This window comes from Daucus carota, chromosome 9, assembly GCF_001625215.2.
Source record: "Daucus carota subsp. sativus chromosome 9, DH1 v3.0, whole genome shotgun sequence".
NCBI lineage: Eukaryota > Viridiplantae > Streptophyta > Magnoliopsida > Apiales > Apiaceae > Daucus > Daucus carota.
In genome coordinates, this window is record NC_030389.2 from 42,559,118 (window position 1) to 42,586,901 (window position 27,784).

The 27,784-nt window shown below is 34.7% G+C and overlaps 3 protein-coding genes across 5 annotated transcripts; 2 read left to right on the forward strand and 1 right to left on the reverse strand.

Moving 5' to 3' along the window:
* The first annotated feature begins 467 nt into the window (after nt 1-467).
* On the forward strand, nt 468-2,915 carry LOC108202275 (uncharacterized). Of its 2 annotated transcripts, none has more exons than XM_017370665.2 (3): nt 468-830; nt 919-951; nt 2,238-2,915. In XM_017370665.2, the coding sequence occupies exons 1-3, from the start codon at nt 826-828 to the stop codon at nt 2,623-2,625; spliced, it is 426 nt and encodes a 141-aa protein (XP_017226154.1). In that variant the 5' UTR covers nt 468-825; the 3' UTR covers nt 2,626-2,915. The 2 variants fall into 2 exon arrangements, with proteins under 2 accessions (XP_017226154.1, XP_063940237.1); XM_064084167.1 differs by lacking the exon at nt 2,238-2,915 and adding an exon at nt 1,087-2,231.
* A 1,760-nt stretch (nt 2,916-4,675) lies between these two features.
* Nucleotides 4,676-7,897, forward strand: LOC108202383 (serine/threonine-protein kinase D6PKL2). The gene is made up of 3 exons (XM_017370760.2): nt 4,676-4,915; nt 5,339-6,312; nt 6,543-7,897. The coding sequence occupies exons 2-3, from the start codon at nt 5,423-5,425 to the stop codon at nt 7,414-7,416; spliced, it is 1,764 nt and encodes a 587-aa protein (XP_017226249.1). The 5' UTR covers nt 4,676-4,915; nt 5,339-5,422; the 3' UTR covers nt 7,417-7,897.
* A 640-nt stretch (nt 7,898-8,537) lies between these two features.
* Nucleotides 8,538-27,165, reverse strand: LOC108202382 (sister chromatid cohesion protein PDS5 homolog A). 2 transcript variants are annotated; one of them, XM_017370759.2, is made up of 33 exons: nt 26,926-27,164; nt 24,411-24,614; nt 24,115-24,296; nt 23,164-23,290; nt 22,835-23,053; nt 21,742-21,958; nt 21,524-21,669; nt 21,286-21,428; nt 20,106-20,255; nt 19,972-20,020; nt 19,538-19,729; nt 19,254-19,436; nt 18,589-18,743; nt 18,380-18,506; nt 18,134-18,283; nt 17,996-18,055; nt 17,696-17,832; nt 17,430-17,547; nt 17,105-17,236; nt 16,789-16,982; nt 15,833-15,986; nt 15,514-15,654; nt 14,551-14,631; nt 13,794-14,447; nt 13,584-13,688; nt 12,328-12,407; nt 11,849-11,900; nt 11,640-11,726; nt 11,509-11,546; nt 10,153-10,218; nt 9,910-10,082; nt 9,066-9,445; nt 8,538-8,978 (listed from the first exon to the last, which is right to left on the reverse strand). In XM_017370759.2, the coding sequence occupies exons 1-33, from the start codon at nt 27,016-27,018 to the stop codon at nt 8,934-8,936; spliced, it is 5,034 nt and encodes a 1,677-aa protein (XP_017226248.1). In that variant the 5' UTR covers nt 27,019-27,164; the 3' UTR covers nt 8,538-8,933. The 2 variants fall into 2 exon arrangements, with proteins under 2 accessions (XP_017226248.1, XP_063940236.1); XM_064084166.1 differs by lacking the exon at nt 10,153-10,218 and having other exon boundaries at nt 26,926-27,165.
* Between the last annotated feature and the right edge of the window lie 619 nt (nt 27,166-27,784).

Sequence of the window (27,784 nt, forward strand, 5' to 3'; positions counted from 1 at the left end):
AGGCTTGTGGGATTGACGTGAGGGGGCAGGGATGGGGAGCGAACTCCGGGCGAATATGAAGCGCATATATACAAGTAAAAATCTTAAAAATGAAAAGAAGGCGTCGATAAAAATCACGGAAGTCTGGGATTTCTGAATCCATGGGCAGGCAAGAGACAACCCGACGAAGATATTCCATAAGTTATTTCGTTCCTTCATAGATAAACTTTTATTCTGGCTTGGCTAGGCGGGATAGTCGAGCCATTGGAAAACTTACTTTTCTCGATCTTAATTCGTCTAGAAATTCCGGAATTCCCGTCTTAGTTGAATCGGTTTTCTTAATTGAAGAAATAATTGGATGTGGATAAACGGGAGGGTGAAAGAAGGGGAACTTTACAGATATATGGACAACATTGTGTTCGGTCTTCTTAGCGAGGTAGTACTACTGAAAATGCAGAGGAGTGCGGTTTCCTAAAAGCATTAATGGCCTGTTTGGATAGGAGCATTTCATTTGAAATGCTGAATTTGAACCAAATACCTTGTTTGGATAAATAAAATATTTGAATTTGGATTTGGCCCAAATCTCAGCTAATTAAAATACAAGCCCAGTATAGCATTTGGAAATAACTTTTTATCTGGTGTCATTTGAAATAACAGAAAGCCCATAGAAACCTCTCGAAATCTCTCTCTCTCGCGAGTCTCTCTGCTCTCGCTGCTGGACTCTCGCTGCTGGGACTCTCGCGTCTCTCTGCTGGGACTCTCGCATCTCTCTCGCGTGCTCTCGCTCTCCTCCTCCCTCTCGATCCCCCATCGCTCTCCTCGTCCATTCTCGCTCTGATTACTCTAATGAGGTATGTTTAACACTCAATTGATTCAAAACTTTCACACAGATGAGATCCTATCAGCAAGTTTCTCATTTTCGTTGGTTTTATGTTGCAGTTCAAGGGGTAATTCAGCTCATTCATCTCATGGGTAAGAATTCCGAACACTACTGTTTATTAATTTACAGATGTTTAATTCTGCTCTTGTTTTTGTATATATTAGAAATTCGTAACTTAATAGTGATTATGTTGATAATTGTATATTTTTCCCCCAACTGAATCACAGAAATTTAAATGTCTCGAATGTTTCACAAAAGCGTTCAAGGGAGGATGAGGAAATGGAGTTTGTAATGTTAGTTATAGGTTTCATTCACGTAGTAGTGGCAGCTTGTTACGGTAAGAATCATAGGTCGAAGGGGTTGACTTGGAATAATTATGATCGCTCTCAAATTAGAGCTACTTGGATGAATACATTAAAGATTGATAGAATTTGTCGTGAACAATTGCGTCTTGATATACGACGGTTCGAGAAGTTATGTCATCTTTTGGAAACTAAAGGCGGATTAGTAACTACGAAACATGTCACTGTGAAAGAAGTTGTCGCATTGTTTCTTCACACTCTAGCACATGATTTGAAAAATAGAACTATACAAGCTGTGTTTGCACGTTCTGGAGAGACAGTGAGTCGACAATTTCATATAGTACTTGGATCAGTACTCAAGTTGGGGAAGGATTACATAAGAAAAGTAGACCATGCCACTAGTTATGTCCATGATAACCAATGGAAGTGGTTTGAGGTAATATAAAAGCAAATTCAAATTCAATTGCTAATTATGTAGTTAAAATCATAAGAAATATATTATGTATGTAATTATTTCACCTGTAAGCCTGATAAGGTTGATAGTGTCTCAGCATTTCACTAGTGAACCTACTTGGATTGCTTACTGCTTTTTTATGAATTGGATACCTGATACAAGGCCTATTTAATGTTGCTCACGACATAGTCTGAGCATTTTGAGAAGCTTAACACCAATAAGCTGACTGTATTGTATCTTTTTGTTTAATTATATATCTCTGCAGTCTGCACTGGTTTCATAGTCAGTCGCATCGTGAACTCTTGTTTTAAGGTATATTCGGCTTTAATGGATTTGCTCTTGCAGGTATACAATTGATGATAAATGAACTCTTGTTACATATATCAAGAGTTTGCACTGCAGAGATATCTCACGAATCTTATTTATGTCTGTCCAGATAGTTATGCTTTGCTATTTAATTTGTGAAAATCAGAGGCCATGAATGTTAACAAGTACTAGACTACTTTGTGAAGAAATTTCTTTTTGTATCTTTCTGAAATAAATGTGATGATACTGTATGTTTATGCTTTGCAATTTTTGTTAATTCTTGGATCCCTGAGATGTCTCTGCTTTTCTTTTCCAGGTCCCGAAGACAAGGAAAACAGCCTATGGCTCCACCAGCTGATCAGCCAACCGTACCTGCTCAGAAAAGGGGATATTTAGCATGGACCCCTGAGATGGACAGCATATTAACATCAACACTGTATGATCAAATTAATGAAGGAAATAAGGGTGACGGAAATTTTAAAAGTCAAGCTTACCAGGCTGTGGTTGATAAGCTGCGGATTGAAAAGAGTATGTTAGTTACTGTGGAACATGTGAAGCACCGGATTAAGATTTGGAAGAAACATTATGGTGTGATTTCTGATATTCGAAATTATACCAAATTCAATTGGGACGAAGAAAAGAAGATGCTAGTAATACCGATAGAAGATCTTGTAGAATGGAAAGCTTATTGTGAGGTAAATTAATTTTTCCCTATTAAATATTTTTACATCTGATTTTATGCTAGTAATACTGATTTTATATTGTAGATATAAAAGAGGGTTTTTTTAATTCAAGTGTTTGCTATTACAATGCTAATGCAAGACAGATAGAGAAGAGATAGTATCGACTATTACAGTACTTGGTTGTTTTTATTATGCAAATTTTCACACCACTGGAGTCCTTGTACAAGGGTAATAGATATGAAGGTAAAGCTTTGGTTTGTTTTTGCATTATAGTTCAACTCTGTAGGAGTATACAACTATTGTGAATAAATTTGCGGATAGATTTCTGTGTTGATTACATGTTTATCAGTCTCATATGTGAAGATGTAATTTAGCAGTCGACCCATTGTGGTCGCAGAGATGTCGAATATGATAGACATAGTTTTATGCTGTCTTAAATGAATCTACTGTCCGGAACAAGTGGCTGTACGTTGCGGTGGACAAGCATATGAAGTTGCAGAAGATCATGTAAAGTGGAGAAGAATCATGCATGCAGTCAGCGAGTCAGAAGCTAATTATGGGGCGGTTTGGGTTAGCGTAAAATAGGTGCTTAAAGTGAAAAAGTTAAATGGGAGTTAGAAGCAAGTTAAAACTTATGAGTGATTAAAGTGCTTGGTAAATAAGTATAAGTCATGAAACAAAAGCCAGTATTCCTAGCTTTACAAATATTTCTTGACTTTTTACACAAACAGTACAAATAAATGCTTTTAACTTATAATTCCATAAACCCGGCTTAAAAGTGTGAGCCAAACACTCACTATATACTTCCTCCGACCTCCGTCCCGTCCGACACTCTGCCGGTTGTTTACGTTCACTGTTTACATCGATTTTGAGGCTTTTGTAAAGTACAATTTTTATTTTTTTTAATAAATATTTAAACATCAAATTTTTATTCAGAAAATAAAATATATTATGAAACTATACTTTATAAAAATCTCAAAATATGTGTCAAAAAATAATTTTAAAACCATGTAAGGGAGAAAGCCTCACTACTCACTAGGTCTATATATTTCTGCATTACTCTAGTACACAATGTTTTGGGCTCAACACAAATGTGACTTAAAAGTTTAAGCAACTGGGCTATAAACATGTCAAGTTGTCATGGAAAACAACGGAGAAGTGAGTTTGGGCTTGTGGGCTCTTCTTTGACGGTTGCTGCTGCATATTTTTCCATCAAAGTTGGCCCATGTAGCTTCAGCGTATATGTACATTGTTATGTTTAAAAACTGTATATGGGCCTTCAACAATCAAATATACCTGTATAAATTTTGTATAAATTGAGCGGGCCCGGTTCGATCTAGTTTTCTAACTTTATTGAATTTTATAATTATAAATATTAAAAATGATAAATATATATTTTTAACTTCGAATATGTTTTAAGACAGTTTATGTTGATGGAGGAATTTAATATCAATAAAATTTGAGGTTCGTGTCTGAAATGAAACTCTATGGTAATGATTGTTTCCGTGAAACTTGTATCACGGATTGGTGGTGATAATAATAGAGGTTGCTGAAATGAAATTAAGATTTTCGATAACGTTTTTATACTCTCAACACGGGTTCCTAGCAAGTAATCTAAATGAGCTTGGGACATGATTTTCAGAATATCTCACTAGAGTCTTTCATTCTTTTTAAGCAAATAAAAATATAAATCATTACAAATATGTGTAGGAAAAGATTCAAAGTATTTAGGCTTAGCCGGAACAAGTAAGGTCCATGTTGAATCTGGGTATAGCTGTGTGTAATAAGCTGAAAATTATAGAATAAGTGAATATGTTGTATACATCGTTTTACAATGATAACACACAATATAGGATGAATATACACTTTCATAATTTATTTTTAGTTCTTTTTTTTTTTAAATTTAAATATTAAATTTTTATTTAAAAAATTATGAAATTATAATTTAGCAAAGTGTTAAAATACGTGTCAAGCAACTCCCGACATATACAATCCGATTAAAACAGAAAGTAATATTTAAAATCATAAAAAGATACATTGCAATTTTCGGAACATTATTAAAAACGTGATAAAAGATGATTTTGTCGATGCCCCGAAAATTCGAACATTATTACAGGGGTATGTAATGTAGGAGTCTCCGATAAAACCTTTCAACATTGCGTTGAGCCATTGACTCTCCCCTCTCTCTCCTCTTACTCTCTCTCTAGAGAAAAGCAGCAGCAGCACTCTCTGTCTGGTGGGTGATTGGCGGAGTGGTCTAGAACAACAAGCACACCTCACAACTTTGGTTTTCTCACCTTCATCTCTCTCGGTATCATCTCTCTCTCTCTCTCTGTTTATCTATCTATATATCTTGAGTTTCATTTCAACTTGTATGTTTTATACAATCACTAATTGACCTTAGAAACTTGTTGTTTGAATCTGGGTCACTCTGTAATTCTTGGATCTGAGTTGGGTTTGTTTAATATCTGCAAATCATGCATCAAGATCTGTTCTTTATGTGTGTGTCCTTTTATGCTAGCAATTATTCATATTTGTTCATATGCCTTTGGTAATGAATCTAATAAGTTCATATACTAGTGAAGCATGGTATATACATAATATACTAATTAAATGGTCAGAAAAGTTATGTGATTGTATTGCAAGCTATTCACTGATTGCTTTTTCTTATCTAGTTGTGAAAGTTTGAATTTTGCTCAATCTTGATGTTCGAATGTTAAAATTGTATTTGCAGTGCTTGATGAAAGAAATGTAATTGCGTTAAGGGGTTCGGGGCAAAGGTTTTCTCAATTCTAATTATTCAAGTGGAGTTTTTGTAATGGCCTCGACAAATGGTGCTGGGCCTCCCTTGCAGCATAAACATAATGATGGTGGTGCTATCCGGAAAGTAAATGGAGATACTAACAAGTCTACTAGCAAACCGAAAGTAATATCTACAGACAAGAATAATGCACAACTGAGTACTAAGAGTAATGGATCTTCCAATTCAATTAATAAAGCCGAAGGGAGTTTATCCTATCCCAGTGTTGAACAGTTGTCCATTCTTGACAGTTCAATGGAGAATGAGACTAAGGGCTCAATAGAATCCTCTGTTGATCTGGAAAAGAAGAAAACTGAGCACGGAAGCGTGAAGAACAGCTCTGTCTCTGCTAAAATTAGTGATGGGACCAGCAGTATTGCTAAAACCAGTGGGAGTACCAAGATTAGTGATCGCCTTGACTTTGTTGATAGTGGAAAGAGCAGTATGTGCCGTGGAAGCACAAGCTCTGATGTGAGTGATGAAAGCTCATGTAGCAGTTTTAGTACTAGTATCAGCAAGCCACATAAGACAAACGATTCAAGATGGGAGGCCATCCAAATTATCAGAGTGAGAGATGGATCTTTGGGCTTGAGCCACTTTAGATTGCTCAAGAGGTTGGGCTGTGGGGATATTGGAAGTGTCTACCTTGCGGAGTTAAGTGGAACCAAGTCATATTTTGCGATGAAAGTCATGGATAAAGCATCACTGGCTAGTCGGAAGAAGCTTCTTCGCGCCCAGACAGAACGAGAAATACTGCAATCTCTGGACCATCCCTTCCTTCCAACACTATACTCTCATTTTGAAACAGACAAGTTTTCGTGTCTGGTAATGGAATTCTGCCCTGGGGGAGATCTGCACACACTAAGGCAGAAACAGCAAGGAAAGCATTTTACAGAGCAAGCAGCAAAGTAAGTTTCCTTAAAATTGAATTGATCGAGTTTATAAGTCCTCTCTTTTATTACTATTTGTGTTTGTGTGCGTGTGTGTTTACTGCTTGACCTACAATTTTAATCTTGTTAATTTGTATACTTTAGTGGTGTTTGTCTGTGTATGTAGGTTCAGTTTGTTGGGAAACTTGGAAACATATATGATCTAATCAGTTTATCTTAATAATTTCTGTAAAATGCTATTTCTGTAGATTTTATGTTGCTGAGGTACTCCTCGCTTTGGAATATCTACACATGCTTGGGATTGTCTACCGTGACCTTAAGCCGGAAAATGTCCTTGTGAGGGAAGATGGACACATAATGCTCTCAGATTTTGATCTGTCTCTGCGTTGTACAGTCAGCCCTACTCTTGTGAAAACCTCGTCCCTCCTGGAGTCGGGGCCGCTTCGGAGAAATACTGCTTATTGTGCTCAGCCAGCTTGCATTGAGCCTTCTTGTATTCAGCCTTCCTGTGCAGTTCCAACCTCGTGCTTCTCTCCACGATTCTTTTCTAGCAAGTCCAAGAAAGAACGGAAACCTAAAAATGATATAGGTAACCAAGTGAGTCCTTTGCCTGAGCTCATGGCTGAACCTACCAGTGCTAGGTCCATGTCATTTGTTGGAACACACGAATATTTGGCACCTGAGATAATTAAGGGTGAAGGTCATGGAAGTGCTGTGGATTGGTGGACATTTGGAATATTTCTGTATGAACTGTTGTTTGGTAGAACTCCGTTCAAAGGATCTGGCAATCGAGCTACATTGTTCAATGTTGTGGGTCAACCACTCCGTTTTCCTGAGTCACCAACTGTCAGCTTCTCTGCTAGAGACCTGATCAGAGGTTTACTTGTCAAAGAACCACAAAACAGATTAGCCTATAAAAGAGGGGCTACTGAAATTAAGCAGCATCCTTTCTTTGAAGGTGTAAATTGGGCCTTGATTCGCTGTGCTACCCCGCCTGAGGTCCCACCACCTGTTGAATTTGAGCAAATATCCGTCCCAGCTTCTTCAAGTGCTAAAGCAGCAGCTGTTGCTGCTCCGGATCAGAAAAATTCCCAGAATTACTTGGAATTTGATTTCTTTTAGAAAAATTAGTACTGGTCGCAACTATATTAATTTTGTCCTCGGGCATTGAAAACATCAGAACTACCAGCTGGTTGTCGCTGTAAAATTTTCAGTTCAGCATTGTCATGATCCTTAAAGGGAATGCCAACAATTTCAGGCATAAAGTAAGCCTTTACCCTTATAAAATACAAGCAGTGAAAGTATTATGTCTGTTGAAGGTCCCTGATGCTTTGGAAAAGGAATATAATCCCTCAAACAAGTACATCATTATATAAGAGGGAGGACAAGGCATGGTGATTCATCGTGTCAATGAAACAGGTCGCTTTGTACATTCTTTACTGGACTTCTTAATCTATCGTTTGTGTTTCATGTTTAAGTTAATGTGAGGTACTTTGAGACATACCCTTGTTTGTTATGCTTCTGTAAGCATGGATCATGATCCAAGATACAATTGTGACAATTGCGCATTTTGTTTTCAAGGTCTGCTGCAAATTTTCATCAAGCTACTTTAGTTTAGCACTATATATTTTCCGCTACTTACTGCAGCATCATATCTTGCAAGTAAACTATTTGTTCTCCATTGTTTTCAAATCATCATCTCCATGGGGGTGCAGTATTTATTTGAGAAACTGCACTGGTAAAAAGTATTCCATAGCTGGTTGTATAGTTCTGAGTTTGAGATGAAGCGTTAATGTAGTGTACCAGATGGGGAAGTAATGTCCAATTACTTTGTTACTTTCTTTGGAGGATAGAGGAGTGATCCATAATGAGAGGTTATTATAATATAGTCGGTGTTGTAAAAAGCGGAAATTGAAAATACTCTGTAGAGCCATTGTTTAGTGATTAATTGGATAATCAGGAATTAAATCAGGATGGTCTTAATCAGATAATCAGGAATTAATCGGGGTAGTCTGAACAAAACACAATCCTTGCATCTGTAAAGCATTTTCAACAGCATAGTCTGAACCATACATATCAATTCTCATTGTGAGCTGCTGAATAAATTTAGGTTTCTAAATGGCCCCCAAACAAAACCTTTCGGAAAAAAAAATGTGTAGGACATTCAATTAGCAGTTGAGTAAATTCTGAAGAGTACTTCAATTTTTCATTCTACAATGTGTGAACATATTCATAAGAGCTGCTGCACAGAAAATTATTCTTTAGTCATTCAGAACTTTAGACAAATTCAACATACTAACCTGGAAAACATCTGGCTAGCATTACAGCATATATCACTATAGCTGTACATCACATACATAATGAATGATTCTGATTGGTGCCTGCGTAAAAGACCTTACAGCAAGTACAGAATAAGTTTTCGAAAAACCTACACATACACTGGTATATCCTATGTTTATCGACCATACTGAGCTACAACGTGGGTTAACTGCACCTACTTCAATGGAATAAAATTGTATAGAGACAAATCTTCTCGATTGGCAGCTTATTCAGTATCACACAAATTCAAGATCTTGGTCAGATTGACATTTTTATGCAATCCTTTTTACGTGAAAAGAATTGTATGCTGTTACGGCTACCTATTTTTCTGCAACTGATTTCCCCACCCTACTCTTCCAAGCCCCCTGCATTTAACAAAGGAAAAATTAATGTCTCAAATGATGCATATAACGAAGAAAGTATGAAGCTAAATGTAAGCAGAAGATTAGTACAAGAGGCTCATTGTCAGAATTCTCCGCCTCTTCAGAAGCATTGGTAGCTGAATGTATCTTTGCAGATTCATCTGAACCCATCTGACAAGTATCAGCATCATCCTTTTGAATTCCCTGAGAATTTGATTCCTGCATTCCAGTTGCAATCTCAGTGCCGCCTTCCCTTGATACAGCTGCTTCTTGCGTTTCTTCTGCATGATTTTCATGAGATCCACTTGCATAGTTATCTTTTGCTTCACTATCAGGATCTTCCTTTGACTTTTTTGTATCACCTGAGTTCTCAGCATCCACCTGATGTTCTTTTGAAACTGAAATATCATGCTTAAAAGTATCATCATCAGCTCCAAGACTGTCTTCCATTTTATTGCTATGCTCCTCTTCTGAGTGGCCACAAAAGAGAGTAGAATTTGTAAGCTTGTGTCTGGGAACATAGAATTCATTTTAAATGACATGAATTGTCAATTCAGATTCTCAAATCTATAAATGACTTGGAATTTGATAAAAAAATCTACATCCCAAATTCTTTTAATTTTCCAGACACTTCATTTGTCCAAATTCATAAAATCTTAAATAGAATTGAAATTCCCAAACATGAATTTTCAAGTGTTTATAAGAATTAATTAATATTAGGCCTCCTATGCTCCCGCGTCCTATACTTTTCAAAACCCGTCCAATAAATCCCTCAGCTTTTGAATAATTTTACTTCAGTTTGTCACAATAATATCTGAACACACATATCGAAAGGGCAATTACAGAAGTTTTATACACTACACAACGAGATAGGCATAAACTGAATTCCAAAAGCTAAATAATATTCTTATGACAATTGGACAAAGAACCTCACCTGTTTCAGACTCTTCACCTCTCAATGTCATCACAGGTTCATTATCTAATCCACCAGGACTGTGTCTGCTATCCTCGCCAAAATCAGCAGAAATACTCTTTGACACCCTCTTTTGACTATGCCTCAAATTTTTCCTAGGGGTTCTTTTTCCTCTTACTTTCGATGATGAAGAACTGATAATATAGTGTTGGATATTAGTAAAAACTGTGGATACATCTCAAAGCAAAGCAATTTGCTACTTACATCTTAATTGGCAGTTTCCTTTCTCTTGAACCACCTGAAGACTTCTTTCTCTTCACAGTAGATGATCTAAAATGGATTTGAAAATGTATAGACTTCCGTAGGAAATTGTAGAAACATATAGCAAGACATGACAGATGAAGGTTTTCATTTATGCACCCTAAAATCTTTTTAACAACATGGTTTCGGGGTACACCATTTTTTTCCTTCAAATAAGTGATATTTCAGTATATATTGACAAGCTGCATCTTACAGGGGGTCACATACCTCTGACAAGGAAAGTAGAATAGATAAAGAGTATGTAACAAATCCACATTTTCTATTTTTCACTTATTAATGTTTACAAACAAGGGTGATCCTTTTTTTTCCTTAAACAAAAAAAGGAGCAAAATTTGAGGAAAATCTTAGTCTCCTTCTCTTAGACACCCGACCACATCACCACACACAATAATTGACCACCACCAGACTATGAAGAGTAACCTTGTGACTTGGACTCTTGATCTCAAGAATACAAAGGCACCTCTTTACCACCATATAGCATCACAGTTTTCTTTTACCAGGATCCTTGTTTACTGTTTATTTTTAAACCTTTATCAATTTATGTTCTACAAGAGATGAGGGAAGTTTTTTGTAAGGTAGAGCACCTGTGTGCTCTCTATGCCCCAAAACTGTGCGAGTATGGGGATTATTAGATAGGCAATAATATGAATGAGCATTATGTATAAGTGCAGAATATGGAACAGATTTTGTTACTGTGATTCATATTTCACATAATGAATAAAAAGTACATCTCATGTCTTTTACAAACTCAACCTGAATTTTTCTTTGAGTTAACATATTAACTACTGGTAACTAACTCACACTCTGCATTGATAACTAAGCCAGTACTGTTGTACATAATACCTTGTCCTAAAGCTAGTAGTACACACTACACAGTGACTTACCTAATACCATACCCGACATATGTGTGTGTCATTTAGATTTTAGAGGCATATATTGCTACTAAAATGTATGTCAATGCTATACTTGGATGGTCATCTATGCAAGGGGTATAAGCATCAAGATTTCTGTGCATGATCTGAAATTTTAGTGAAAATAGCATACGCCACCAAGAACTTAAAACGATAATATAGTGTTCGAAGAATGTTCAACCTTCTTTTTCTGGGTATTTGAATAATGGGCCAAGGTTGAGTCGTTAAATTTCTCATGTATATATGTGATGCTTCTTAATAATTTTTTACCACCAAGTGCCATAAAGAATTAAATGCATATGAAATCTATAAAATTGAATATAATTTTACACTGGGTTGAGTTTGTGAATAAGTAGAAATCAGCAGGGAATCTATTAGCGGTACTTACAGTCCTTTAGCAGGTCGACCTTTTGAAATATCAACTCTCTGCAACAGGGTCAAATTGTTAGTTACCAATTGTTTTCTTGAAACCAGAAGACAACAAGTTTAATAATTACATATATAATTATATGTCCGGACCTTTGTGGTCTTTCGACCCTTTGCAACTAGCTCCCACCGTTCCGTAGCTAAACAGAGCACTTCAATATCTCCATCATCGTATTTTATCTTTATACAAAATTGATTCAATGATGGAAATGTCAGTGGATCATGTAACTAGTATCGATTAGGTAGAAAGCATATAAATAGATTATAACAGTTCTAAACTAAGGAATGGCAGTTTAACTTACCACATGTTTGTCATTATCTTGGTCATAGGACTTCACCACACCTTCATAAAACCTGTGGAGTTGATGAAGACAAACAAATAAAATTACTGGGTCATTTCCAGAAGATTAAAATAAGAGTAAAGCCCTGGGAAGTGAAAAGGTGAGAGAAGCCATGATCATAGCAGAACCTATAAAAAACTTTGGTGTCAAGTGAAGGCATCACTACTTTATTTATTTAATTAATTTCAGACCTTGTGACTTCACATGATGCTTTATACAGCCCAAAATTGAACACTTTGCAAAAAAGGAATTAATATGAAACCTACTTGATCGAAGGCATGATGTGAAAATATGACTCCAATAAAACGAATTATAATACAAAACACATTTATTAGGAGTGTAATTAATATGAGCTGTCTCTTGTAAAGGATGACAGCATGCCAAACTATACATATACATTTCTTGGTTAAAGGACACTTATTTAAAATAAAACCACTCACTGCTTATCCATTGGCCACCAAATTTTGACCCTGCAGTCGACTAAGTCAGCAGTAGTATGTTCCCCTTCCTTTGAAGTGCACTGCAGTGAAGAGTCGAGTAGATGTTTCGTAAATAGAGATATATTACATTATACGTCTATTTACTTAAAAATCACTGAATCACATTAATGAAAATAAGATGTTCTTACTTTACAAATAGGTATATACATGAAATTGTCTAGTAATTTCGAAATTACTTATTCAATTTCCTCAAACTTCATCTAAGAGTTGCATAGTTTTTTTAGTAAGTTTAAAGATATTTCGAGCACGATCGGATAGCCAAGTGGTTAAGGGTTTATCCTCTGTCGTCCCAGGTCATGGGTTCGACTCTGGCTCACCTCGAGAATATCTTCGAACAGATACTCACTTTGTAAGGCTATAAGCCATATTAGTCAAAAAAAAAAAAAAAAAAAGATATTTCTAAAATTATTCCTAAATAAAGCAGCCTAAAGCCTAAATAGGGGAACAGAAGTTCAAAAATTGTGCGATCAATCATGATTTCTTTAGGTCAAAATGAAAAAAGGAACCGTAAATTTCAAAGATTAATTGATTTTGTTATTATTTTAATCTTTGAGAATTTCTACATGCTGCTTTAGTCACTTTAACAGAGTTTTAATGTTCAAAATCTTTTAAGGGTTAATATTTTTAAACTTCTTATATTATACTCCCTCTGTTTCAAATTAATAGTCCACTTTGACTTTTTCCTAGTCAAATTGGCCAAATTTGGACTGAAATTTACATGCTATGTGTTGAAAAAATATTATAAAAATTATATCAATAAAAAGTATATGTGATCTTCTTTAAAGTGTATTTTTCAGTTTCTTATAATAAAAAAAAAATAGTTGTAATTTCCGGTCAAAAATTGGTCAATTTGACCAAAAAAAGACAAAAGAGGACTACTAATATATAAAGGAAGTAGTGGTTATCTTTCAAAGTTTGATGTTTGCTCATCAGTTAAGTTTGTGCAACTGCAAGATGTATTTATGATTTGTGCTGCGCCAGTATATTGGTGAACTTGATGGACACATTATAGTTTCCATTGATGTTTACTTGCCAACTTACTTCTTAGGAATGGTAGCAGCACTTTCCCAACTCGCCCGGAAAAAATAAATAATATAAAAAAATACTTGCAACTAAAAGAAACCATAAGGTATGTGTTATCTTTGACATTTACCATGCTTCACTAACTATCAGAGGTGGATCACACTGAAACTAACCTTTTCCAGTCCCGCAATGCTTCTCCGTTTGCGCTTCTTGACAGACCCCGATTCTCGATCAGTACCAGCAATTCGGCCATCTGTGTCCTTAAGCTTTGTAGGCGTCTGAATATGAAGCACATGGATAAAATTAAATACATACACATACATAATAAATTCAATAGTCATTTATGATTTAAATCGGTAAATTCAGCAGTCTCAAAGGCTTACATCCAGGTCACGGTCCGTACTTTCTTCTAGTTTATGAGTCCCGTTATGAACCTTAGCAGAGCCCCTGCCTTTAGGCTTTGATAAGTTTGATCTCTTCTGCAGACTAGATGCCGAAGAGTCTGACTCTTCTACTTTTGGATTTTCCTGAGAATTCTTCTCTTCAAGATCACTGTGGAGTTTGTCATCCATTCTGATAAATTCCAATGTAGACTTCCCCACCTGAGAAAAGCTGGCGACCCTTTTTGAGCTACCTCTTGGAAGAGACTGTGTGTGATGAGCTTGGGCAGATGATGATCTCTGGCGTTTTGGTACAGGAACATTAGCCAATCCACCTGTCTTTCTCTTGCTCTGTTTATGAAGTTGATCATCAAATTTTTCGGGCATATGTTCATGCCCACTTGGTTCCAACTTTTCAGTATCCAAGTCCATTTCCCTTACCATTCCCATGATATCAATATCATTTTTCATATTCGATGAAGGAGGCGAAGACTCATTTTTTGTATTCGATAAAGGTCGTGAAGGCTTATCCTTCGATATTTTTTTTGCATTCATACTCTTAGCTCTTAGACGTTTTATCATTTTTCCCAATGGAACCTCGTTTTCATCAGTATCACTGTCTTTTATATCTTCATCTTCAGCAATTGTTGCAAGAACCTGGTGTAAGAAACACAAAAAATTAGATTATACATACATACATACATATATGTGTGTGTATAAATCCTGCCACCAAAAACATTTATAAGAAGAATGGACTTACAGTTTCATTAGCTTCTAAGTTGAGGGACTCAAAGTGAGACACAACATCATCATCAGCTAACCATGTCCTTCCTTTATTAACCTTTAAAACAAGGCAGAAGCTTAAGCACAAAGTAGAAATATCCAAACAACAATCACTGTTTGCGACCCAGGGTTCGATTTTATCATCAATCCAATCCCCGATCAAGAAAACAAACAAGAACGCCCTACAACGTTTAGGCTACAACTGCTGATATCTATTTTTTTGTATAAAACAATTAAACAGACGGCGGAACGAAGATACTAATAACATCACATAATTTCCATACATCATATTTGAACAGAAAGTGAAGCACAATGCTTCAAATCTGCATTGCTGAAAGATGAGAGAATAATTCAATTTATCATGCGATACCCCCACAACTTGAAAGCAATCTGGTTCTAGACCAAAATTACACGAAATACCTCCCATCCCTCCCCTCTTTCACATGACATTGGATCATGCAAATAAGTGTCTGCTGCAAAAGAATCTACCAAATTGCTAAAAAATATAAAATTAACAGAATGCAAAGGTCGCAACCAGATCTATATAAAACCCCAGAAAATCACTAGAGTAAAAAAGAAAATAAAGCACCCCTGCAGTCATGAAGAATTCAGCATGTAAGGAAGTCCAGGAATGTAATATAGATATATATGCTCCAAATTTGGGACTGTTGGTGAGATTCAAATCGTGTGGTATGCCCCAGAAGAATATTGTTGACTTACAAATTGAAACACCACGCCCTTAAGTAGGTTTTGAACTTACTTAAATTGTAGACTAACCCCCACAATAGTAATTACACAAATAAGAAATCTACACACATTCTTCTCAGACATTTGCCTACACATATTTAAATCAAATTATTACCTTAATCCCAAAATTATACCATAAGGCACTTAGCTTTTGGATTATTGAACCAGGAGGGATAAAAATTAAGTAGCTCACCAAAGGTTCACCTTCATCACTTTCATGTTTTTTGTACAGCACAGAAGGCAAGGATGTCGATCCACTCAAATCTTGCTGGATGTCTCGTTTGGCCAAGCGCTTGATGATTGACAGTCCAAGGTCACAGATTCCATGCGAATTCTGAAATTAGAATTTGTATAAAACCCACTGTGGAGATGCAGCCCTTTCCTATGTGTTCTAACTCTTTGAATGGTCAAATAACTAGATTCATTTTTAATTTTGTTTACATGACCTCTGCAGTATCTTCTTATCTGAGGCATGCACACAGCAGATATATATTACGCTCTACTTATCTTACCTTCGACTTTGTTGTATCTACAGAATCTTCAGAAAGTTTGATACTTTGAAATATAGAAATTATCGTTGAAATACTCTCCTCCTTCGCGATATTATCTTCTGAATTGACATTTTCATTTGCGTGCACCAGCATAGAAAGAAACATATACAGACGCCTGGACAAAAACACCAAGATAATTAAGTAACTTGTAAAAAAATGCTATTGATAAAACCTGCCTATAACATGTATTAATCGAATTGTCATTGTTAATGCTGACAATGGCATTTTCATAAATGTAAAAAGCAGAGCACATTCCTCAGCATGGATAATCTACTAGACATGACAGGTTCTGGTTTATCTTGTGGTTAAGTATCCTTTTAGATCATGCCAACTTTATTTTACTAATCTTTCTCTGGAGACTGCTAATAGATAGTTTAGTGGCACTGGCCAAGCTTTCCATTTTTCTTTCTAAATACAATTAGTATTTAGGAAGGGAAAAAAAAGAGTTTTGAGGCCACAGAGTTTGAAGAAAGGCGTGCTGAACACACCCAAACCAAATACAATAGCATACATGTAAGATATCTAGGAGCATCAGAAATATGTTAGCCATTTATTTCTATCATTTGCAATGTCAAGAACCTGTTGATAAAGAAACGCACACCCATATGATATATAGGCATGTAACCTGGAAATTGTACCATTGAAATTCTTAAATTTGTTGAAACTTGAAGTTATCATAAAATTGTAACAATGATGTACGCTTTCACTGATAATAGATTTGCCAATAGAAACAGAAAATGGTTCAGTAATAGATTTAATTAAGGTTTCTTGTAATACTGATGACAGATATCAAAACCACAGAAGGGTTACCAATGCTTCTTCGTGATTTCTCTGTCACTTCTTTTTATAATTTTCTTTTTGGTTATCTTTTTCTGTTCACCCTTAGAATTTTAAGAACCTATATTGATCAGTAATACCTGTATACTGGTTCAAATGATTTAACATCTTTACATTCATCAATGCTAGGACATGAAGAATGATGAGCAATAGCATGGACTAGATATGGGAGAATAAATTCTGGCTTAGCCACAGATGAAGCTGCATCAGACACAGAATCCCGTGCCTTTACTTGATGACACGTCTGAATGATATCATATAGGTTGTGCTTCTCCTGCCAAAAGCAAAATAAAAGCACACGAAAAAAGATAAAACAGAGTTAACTTTGCAACTGATTTATTAAGAGCTAACCAATGTTTTACTCTACAAACCAATGTAACCAGTCCTAATCAATACCTCTTCAAAATCTGGCTTCTCAGGTTCTATATTAGATAAGAATGCACAAGCATATTTGGGGTCCAAAAGGCGATCCTTAATGTATTGGTGAACTTTTCTCAGAAATAGTTTTTCAACTTGAGGAAAATCAACCTACATTTGTCAAGCAAAAAGGGTCAAAACATAATCTATTTGTAATATTTCAAAAATAAGGTATGCACTAAGAATCGGCATTCATAATAACCAGAATAAGGTGCAAGGAGAACACAAGTGAATATTATAAAAAGTACAATATATCTTATCATTTTATATATTTATATTAAGTTTAAATGCTAAAAGACTTAACCTCGGAAATTCTTAGGGTAGAGTAGAAAAGATCAACGGGAATCTTTTGATCCCAATATCTAGATAATCGAAGAATAGACTTTGCTCCAGCAAGCTTCATATGGGCCTTATCAACTGAACTGGAAAATGGAAAGGAGATACTAGTTTATAATAAGGAACCTTCTTACAGTAAGAATTAAGATGAATGAGTAGATCAAACTCCTCAGTTCACTTCACTTTATGTTTTTGAACACCACTAGCATCAATATTCATAAATAGTTGACATACCTTGATTCAATATCCTTGGAGAATTCCCCAAAGGAAAGTACGCTTTTGAGAATAGTTAGCAGGTCATCAATTCCATGACGAAGTTGGGCATCTCTAACAGGCAAGTAGCTCTTAACTAAAGTTTTACAGGCAAAGATCTGCATAAGAAAATGTTCAGGGTCCATGAATAAAAATATTTTTAGCCTGTGCATCTACAACGAAACACTCTACCGAACAATGCCAAGGTTAAGTCTTCAAAACAAATAGTAGAAATCTAATTATTTCATAATTTATATATCTACAATACTACAACAGAATGACCTTTAATGAGCATATTTCACTTCTCTCGTCCCAGCTTTCTGGTGCTTTTTCCTCCATGATCTGTGGTGATAATATTATTTAGATTCACTACATGAAACACATCACTCATAATTGCAATTTGTTAAAGATAATGCGTACATGCTTTTGCTGGAGAATCTCTCTCTTTATAAAAGTTTCAATTTCACTTTCTCTTGTTTCAAAGACAGGCATGGCTATTTCAGCTATACATCCTAGAGATTGTAGCACAGCAGGTAAGTTTTTTTTCTCTTTTAACATATCCAATAGCCTCTGCACAGTGAGCAAGAATTTATGTAAGAAGCAGTTGATTGTTGATATAAAATTAGTATAATTCCACAAGTGATGTGTAATTAATGTAGGCACAACCTTGTACAAAACAGAGAGCGACATAAGCCCCTCATCTTTTGTTACTGCTGCTAATGCATGTACAGCATATTTGGCCTGCCTTCGACTACCCTCCAAACATATTCTTTCCAATATAAGATCCAGCGAACTGCAGTTAAGATTAAAAATGTTAATAAATACACGAGACAATTACAGTTGACATCACTAATCACACAATCGAGCATTTTCACCTGGATGAAATTCGCAGTTGATCTCTAATGGTTCCACCAGCCTTTGCTAGAACATGCAAAACACCTTCCTTGATTATTTCATTATCATCTTCTAGAAGATGTACAAAATCTTCTTCAATCCCACTAAGCACCAACGGAATGGAGCAGGCAAGAATCTAAATCAATATACATATCACAAAATTAGTCTCCTTTTCATGTTTTAAATGTGACTAAATATATTCTCTAGGTACTAAGAGACGGTACATTATATTAACTTTTACTAGGTACTAAGGGACGGTACATGATACTAACTTTTACTAGGAAACTTCTTTAAGTTTCCTCCGACACATGGGTGACCTCAGGTTAAAAAAATTGTAGAGGAGAATAGGAGATATAAAATGGGTCACACACCGAAGAAGCACAAAGACACAGATACTGAGGTTGTAGGCACAACAACCCCACTTGCACATCACCATATTTGTTCATGAGTGCACAAGAGGTCTGCGCCCTAGTCTGGATCCGAAAAATTTACAATTTGGTAACAAATATATGTGTTTCTATAACAAATTAATAATAAAACTCAGAAAGAAATCACATGTAGCACGACTGCAAATGACGATCACATCACCATATATTGTATGATCTATATGATAAGCAATATACTGGGTGTGGGATAAAAGTTCTACCACGAGTATATTCATGCAAGACAAAGTAAACTCTGCACTCCCAGCAGATTTCTGCATATCAGCCTCTTGAAGGATTTCTTTGACATGTTCTTTGTTAAAGAGTATATATGAACATTTCATTGAGAGAGCACGTAAAAACTCATAGAGTCTATGCTTCTCACCAAGGATCTTTAGTACATCATCCTGCAGAAAATTTTGTTTAGAAATCACTGGAAAGGGCATTTTATGCACCAACTATCATCTCTAATGATATGAAATGATCTACGTCTGATTTATATCCGTACCCGAGAACAACAAGCTTGTAGACATGTAGTACTTGGATCAAGTAGAGTTGTAATATTTTTCCAAACATCAGCATCTTTTAATTCATCAAGTATTAAAAAGTTCTCCTCTGCTTTTCCTGGATCTATAAAACTACGAGATATAATGCGGAAGCAAGTCATAGCCTTTTTCTGGAACTCTGGAACAGCAGTCTCCTGCAAATGATCGAGAATAGATAGTTCAAATTAATAGTTCTCCCTTCTCATTTTTTTTTTCTAGTAGCTCTCTTTATGCTTATTCTCTTAGATTTTTTTTTTATCATCACCTAGTAAATCACACACTGAACACCATGAAGAAACATGTAATATATGCCCTTATTTTTCACTCTATCTATTTTAGAAGAGAATTTCTTTTATCTCTTTTTCTGTACAGTTGACATAAGCATTTGAGCTCATACCTGATGCATCTGCCTTAAGGAAAGATACCTCAGCATCTCTTGCTGTAACCTGCAAACCAAGTAGGAAAAGCATTCAATAAAATTAATGCGAAGATAAATGAACAAGGATATTTAAGAGTTGCATAACAGCTTACCTTTGCTTCTGCTCCAGTATTTTTTCAAGAGCCTTTATTTCAATTCTGTCAAATCTTGGAAAAACTCTAACCCATTTTCTAACCTTATCTTTGACAGAAAACTCATTGGGAAAAAGAGATGAGCATAGGATAGGTTCGACAGCATCTGACCTGTAGAGTAAATATAATTTACAATGATGTTGTTCCAGGGACCTCAATAGTGTCTCAGTATACTTCCTATCCTCAATATAATTATACAAGATTAAAAAGGAACATTTATATGGTTTAAGACATCAAATTAGAAAAGTTCTCCAAGAGCTTCTTGCAATCATGCTAGTAAAGTGTACTTATTTTCCTACATTATGATAATATAGTATTTATTCAACCGAAAACATCAAATCAAACAAACTTTATAATGCTAATTGATTTGAATACAAAGGTATCTATACTATACTATAATAAGCCAACATAGGTATAATTTGTAGTCCTATGTTTTAGTTATATTTTTTGGTTTGGTACTCTCTTTTTGGTACTACAAGTCTACAAATGTGGAGTCTATTAGTCTTACATTGTTAAACAGTTTCAAATACTAAAAACACTCCAAACATTACCTTATCATATAATATTTCATTAAAAAATTATAATGATGTTATAAATAAAATTATAAATAATAATTTTGAATATTTTTTTTTAACAAAAAGTTTTATATAACTCTTTTTAACTTTAACGTGTTTAATATCAATATAAGCACCACACATTACATAACTCTTTCTAATTCTAATCTTAAAAGTTTTTGTTGTCAAAAAAATCAAGATTACAAAATTATGTTGAAATTCGATTGATTATGAATTTTCTGATTTTTTTTAATTTTTAAATCTACATGTACTAAATTCGAATTAAATGTATTATATATATATATATATAGGATATATATATATATATATATATATATATATATATATTTGTTAGGGTTTGTCAATTTTCAAGTTATCGAGAGAAAATATAGTCAGTTGAATAATATAATTTAATTAAATTCAATCTATTAATATTATAATAATAATAAAATGACGTTAAAATTTAAATTATAAATAATAAATTAGAAACTACATATCCGCCCGTGCTTTGCACGGGTTAAAGGCTAGTATTTATTATAGTGAAACATATGTTTATATATGTCTGTACGCAAGATAATGTAACTCGCCTGAAATCTTTGTCATAAAAACACCTTAAAATCTTCCCAGGAATCCAATCATACTCATCGTCACTTTCTCTGTTAGAGCACTCTAAGCAACTTTTGCTGTATATCTCAGCTAGCCTCTCCATGGTATATTTTTTCACAAGAAGCTGAAAGACAAAAAAATTACAGAATACATTTAACAATCGCGAACTGGCTGAAACTGAAAAGACAGCACTAAAAAAGTGGAGAAAGTGAAGTATACAGATTTGTCCGTAAGACGTTCCGCAACAAGCTTTATGGTTTCAACTGAAACAGAATTCAGGGAACAACATGCCACATCACAGAGAACAGCAACAACTTCTTTACAAACATTCTTGTCATTGTCCAGCAGCCGGTCAGAAAGGGCAGCTGAAATATCCACATATTAGAGTCATAAAATGTCCAATTTAGTATCTGGGTAGAACAATTCAGTATTCTTACAGATAATCTGAGGGGCCTCAGCTTTTGAAGGATTGGACAGTAGACATCTTTTAACCTTTTCAAGGACTGCCATCTGAACCTCGACTGCTCTGTCAGTCAACCTCTTCAGAAACTCGGAAAAGATTGGCTGAAATATTTCAGGGATAGCAGATTTTGGGAGTGAAAGTAGATCGCCAACTAATTGTACAGCTTTCAGTCGAATATCTATGCTGTCTGTCTGTCGAGGGCAAAAATATATGAAAGCAAAGAGATCATTCACCAAAAATTGCATATGAAAACAAATATCACTTCAGATTTATATCTAAAATCACATCTTAAATTTGCTAATTGTCAAGGGTGTAAAATTGAAGCACATATAATAGAAAAGACTTTATGCTTCTCCTTTCAGCAAGGAGTGGAGGGAGAGTTTTGCTGCACACAGTGGTGTAGCGAGGTATGAAGGTAAGGGGTGAGACAAAATAAATTTCCAAAAACACAAAAAACAAAAAACAGAACTATGAATTGATATAAACTAAATGAGTGAAATTGGATAAAGCCAATCTTGATATCATTTTAGCTAAAAACCTCATATTTTTATACCTTCACATTTATAATTTCAACCATTCTGCATAGAAATAATATACAAGGACAAAAACTATTATTCTTTCATTAACATACGTATTGTTTGCATTAGCAAATGTTTGTTAGACTAGCTAATTATAACTTTTTGGACTGTGACCCAAAATATATATGTAATAAGAGGTTTGTTGACTCTTTTTGGATTCTTTAGTCAAACACGTATGAAAAGAGAACTAGAAAAACTACGTGCGTACCAGACGGAAAAATTTAGAGAAAATTTAATGGCTTAATAAGAATGTCACTTGCTGACATTTTTTAAGCTGACAATACTAACGCTTAAATTACTTCTACTTGGTTCCTCAAGGTTCAGCAGGAGCAGACACCTACTCTGGCCTATGAGGCTATAAGTGGCCCACCCTAATCGAATTGAAATATCATTCTAACAGAATAGAATGGAGAGAAAGTGTAGACAGGGATGCAATGTTTAAGGTTCTAGTCAGGCACATTAAGTAAGCAACTGAAGATTTGTGATTACCAGTAGTTCTCCTCTGATGTATGGAACGACTTCTGATAATACTTGAGGAGCACATTGATAGATATCGTAAATAACTTCATGGTAGTCAATCTGACAATTTAAAGACCTGTTATCATCTGAAATCGATGATATAAGAAACTGCCTGATGCCAGGTTCAAGTTTTCCACTACATTGCTCTATAACATTCATAGCAAGCCTTCTCCCAGCTGTGGTGATATCCTAGAATTTCGAATGAGAATGATGCAAACAATATCAAAATCAATGTAAGATAGTAGTGCCCTAAAATGAAAGATATAAAGTGCAAATTGAAAAGAAGCAGATATACATACTTTTTTATTCCGGCCTAAAACAGACAATAGAACAAGTAGAAGATCCTCTTCAATTTCCTCACTCTCCTCCAAGAGAACCACCATAATAGTTTGCATCGAATTTAAAACACTTTCTGCGTGCCCATCACTGCGACGTATCACATATGCGGGTAAGAAGAATGATTACAATAAGAATTCCAAAGATATACATAACAAGAAAGCTACTGCAAACGCCATAAACATTACCATCTTTTCATGTAACAAAAGGTATTAATAATAAATTTTAGAGGTAATAATATGTGCAGGCTTATTTTGTGGTCAATACCCACCAAGTTAGTGAAGCACAAAACAAAAGCAGCATAGAAGGTTATTCCTTTGAATTTCATCATAGAAGAGGGAGCTCATATTTATGATCCTTACGAAGAAAGCACAATTAATGCATTAGTTGCTCTTACACAAATGCACAATCTTTTTGGTTTATGATTTTTTAAAAATTTTAAATTTCTAAAATCAACCGCATTTTTAACAGAGAAACAAGATTTCAGGTTGACTACGTAGTTATTCCCAGTGCCCTTCAGTACAGTGTGATAACTTTCTTTCAGTTTCCCCCTTAATCCATCTCCTCATTATTAATAATGCCAAAATAACCAGTGACCTGTTTGTGCTATACAGAGACATGAGATTATAAGACAATGGAAGAAAACCACCATGCTTAAAATTAGAACAAATGAGTCTTACTGATTTTAAAGTGTAGGCCTGTAAATAATTTGCTCCATTTTCTAGACCAGCAAAGATGAAAACATTTATTACAAAAGCTCTCCCCAATAGGAAAAGTAGAAGTGACGTATAACACATGGTGATCATTGAATAATTACACGAGAATGATCCACAGGAAACCTTCACGCATCAGTTGCAAACAATATCCATTAATCCTGATTAATAAACACAGAGTCCTACGAAAAGAAGACTAACCTGGCACCAGCCAAAATTGTGGTGAACATTTTATTGATTAGGTCATTACATTCAAGATCTAGCATCACAACACATGACCTGAAATCTGCCAGAGTCTTGAGGATAACAGCTCTTCTCCCAAATGAAGGTTCACTGGTATCACTTAACCCACTAAAGGTGCTAACGATCAAATGAAATATGTCCTGAAAAGTAAAAGCTATCTGGTTTATGATCAAACAAACATGTGATGATAACAGGAATGAGCGGGCCAAGCCACTAATGGCTATAATCATATTGTTGCCATTTTTGAATACAACCTTTAGAACATCATCCCCATAAGGAGCCTCCGGTGCAGTGATTCGGGTTATTTCACAGATACAGGTTGCAACAAGGAGCTTTACATCTCCGTCCTGATGCTTTAACAGTTCCGGCTTGACAACAGCATCCATAAAAGGTTGCATGGACAACAACACAGACTTTGAAGGTGACTGATCACACGCAGAAAGAGCTGTTGCACCTTGCTGCACATCAATCCAGATGCATATCAAAATTGATTTAGTGGCAATACAGATTTGCATTTTCTTCAGTTTTTACCAGGTGCAGAAATTCCTTACTAAAAGCTACTAAAAAACAAAAAGCAGATAGACAAATGACATTTGCGCAAACAATATCATTTTGTAGTCCCTGATTCTGTTTCCCTTTAAACAAACAAGAATGACTATAATTACATCAGCATAAATTTTTATATGAAAAATGAGTATTAGTATATAATCTAAAACAGGAATAGTGTTCTTTTCTTTTTTCAAGTCGATAGGTTATTAACAGATATCATTTCCAAAACAAAATGAAGCCAGTGTAAAAATCTAAAAATATTTATTATATAATATATAAATTAGAAAGGAAAAAAAAAAAAGGATAATAGATAAAAGGCTATAAATGTGTCAAGCTGTTCATGAGTGTCTCAGACTCTCATTTTTCGATAAGGTCGAACTCATTTGTGTTCGGTTGAATAATTAAACTAGCCAAGCTCAAGTTCAAAACGTAAAAGAGCAACACTCAATTGATAAGCTCAATGCATCAAGGGCCTGTAAGTAGCTCGAATATAATTTTACAAACTTACTATCTCCTGAAACAAAAAAAAAACGTAAATACAATTTTGTTAAATTGGACTCGGTTATAAATCCACAAACACTAATAAACCAACTTACATAAACTCAAGCATCCATAAAATTCTCTTAGTTCGAATGGAACTTGAAATAATATATTACATTTTTTTTAGAAAAAAATGAGCTAATACATTTAAATGAGATAAACTGAAACACAGTTTTCAAGTTTTAATCAAACTTGACCTCGCAAAGCTCGAGCTTACTGTTGTTCAGGATCAGTTCAGCTCATTTATTTCCTAGCACAATATGCTAAGAACAAACTTTTTTATAGTAAAAGATGTAATTTACTTATTACTGCATATATCTTCCTTGTACTACATGTAATACCTCTGTAAGGTTTTAGTAAATATGCAGAACCCATTACTAGGTTATATCTAATAGATTAAGATTCAAATTTATTTTTATTATGTTTATATGGTATTTCCTTCTATGTGCAAAAATAATATCAGTACAATGCAGTCCAGTATATATATGAATGCATCTTTACTGCTGCTGCTTCAAGCCCACTAGCCCAGGCACTGAAATCAAAAGAATGAAAAGGGTACTCTAGAGAGCAATAGGGCCCTACTAAGTGAAGAAGAAAATGTAATGAAAAACAGGTTTATGCATATAAATGTTTAACATTTGAACCTTAATATACTTTTTGAAACAATTCCAAGTCTTATTTATTGGGGGCTGTAGCAAGAATTACTACCATTTCTATTTTAAGTCCGGCCAATACAGATTGCAAAAAAGGTGGTATTAAGTGCAAATCCTAAAAACAGCTTTTGTGATCTTGACAACATATTCTATCTTCTTACATTATTGTTCTTCACATCTCCTATTTGTTTTACATTATGGTATCTTTTTACAAATACATAAAATTTGGAATAGCTGGCAAAAAAGATATTAATAGTGAATGTAATTGGATATAATTTTTCTCTTAGCAGTATTTGGCAGTATGGATACTTAAGGCCTATTTTCCTGTATTACTTTGAGTAGCTGACTATCCCTTTTTTCTCCACACGTATGTATTCTTCAAAGATACCAAAGATGGTACACTGAAGGAATATAATTCTGCTTAAGTTTCATCTCAAGTAGCTGTAATAACATGTGTACACACAGTCACACACGCATGTTTAATATATCCATTGTTGATAGTCATAATACTTAAATCCCCTAACTAGATTATGCAACAATTGATCATATGCCCCTTCCCAATAACGTGAAGGCCACACTCCACTCATTGCTTAGTCAAATTAAATATATCACCGCTATTACTTCTTTCTTACAAGTGTCCCTCCTTTCAAGCTTAAAACATCACGAAGCCATAAATTTCTACTGTGAAGATACGAGGCATGAATTACATCAACTACAAATTGTATTATTGCAATTATCCAACACACACATGTTAAACATAGAGTTACTATGTTTCCATTTTAAGTACATCTTTCATTCGGATCTTCGGAAGCATATATAGAAATTCAACTCAACATCAAGGACATCATTCATCACAAACCCTAATCCAGACACAAAGATACAAACTTTCTTGAATTCACTTCAAAAGTCAAGTAATTTGAACATAATTTGATGACAAGGCATGAAATCAAGGAGAAATAACACGAAAAGAACCCCAAAAACTCAAAAAAAATGCAAACTTTATGAAATTGGAGTTGGAATTTTGTACCTCCAAGATGTGAATGAGAGTTTCTTTTGAAGTGGGAAGATTCTTGAGCTTGGATCCCAGCTCCTTGAGCACAATTCCAGGCTTCTGCTTCATATTCACTTGCTAAACTTGTCAAATTGTAGTAGCTAATTACACTTGGACAGTAGGTAGTAAATACATACAAATGGTTGTGTCTAATGTTTGGACAAAAGAGGGGGGTTTGTGTTCGAACATGGAAGTGAACTCGAGTCTTTTGTATCAAAAGGATAACTGTACTTGTGTAGTTGACCCTGTATTACTATAATATATTTTGAATGTGTTTCTAATAAATTAAAAATATTACTAAGAGTTTGGATTTTGAATTATAAGAGAATTTATAAAAAGATTTATACAAATTATCATGTGAATTGTAGGTTTATAATAATTTAGAATCATATTATGATTAAATATACGAAAACTAAAACGGTTTTTAAAGATATTTTCATATAAAATCGCAATGATATGTTATAATAATAGATTAGTTATTATATATTATATAACTTTTCCATTAACCACGAATCGTAACTAGTTTATTCTTACATGATTAAATCATTATTTTTTCATAGAAAAAAACTTAAAATTGGTCAGAGACAATTATTTATCAACTCATAGTTAGGTCACACAAACAGCAACACGCAGTACATGTCTGGGTCAGTGTGTTACGTTTGTATGATTAGCACAAAGTACAAACAAACGAACACTTTGCATAAAAAAGAACATATCGCTGAAATCCATGAATGTTTAGATTTTTTTTATGTGAATGTCTCCGTGTAAATAGTACTCCGTCCGGTTTGAAATATAGATCGCTAGACTTTTTGACACGTCTTTGACCGCATAATTA

Bases quoted from the DNA above. Each gene is read 5' to 3' on its own strand.
- LOC108202275 (XM_064084167.1), top strand. The intron at 952-1,086 runs GTAAGAATTCCG...ACTGAATCACAG, and splicing joins TCAGCTCATTCATCTCATGG to AAATTTAAATGTCTCGAATG.
- LOC108202383 (XM_017370760.2), top strand. From the start codon at position 5,423: ATGGCCTCGACAAATGGTGCTGGGCCTCCCTTGCAGCATAAACATAAT. The intron at 6,313-6,542 runs GTAAGTTTCCTT...CTATTTCTGTAG, and splicing joins TTTACAGAGCAAGCAGCAAA to ATTTTATGTTGCTGAGGTAC.
- LOC108202382 (XM_017370759.2), bottom strand. From the start codon at position 27,018: ATGAAGCAGAAGCCTGGAATTGTGCTCAAGGAGCTGGGATCCAAGCTC. The intron at 19,730-19,971 runs GTATGAGCTCAA...GATCATTTGCAG, and splicing joins CCTTAAGGCAGATGCATCAG to GAGACTGCTGTTCCAGAGTT. The intron at 18,284-18,379 runs GTTGTGCCTACA...CTCACTGTGCAG, and splicing joins CGCTCTCTGTTTTGTACAAG to AGGCTATTGGATATGTTAAA.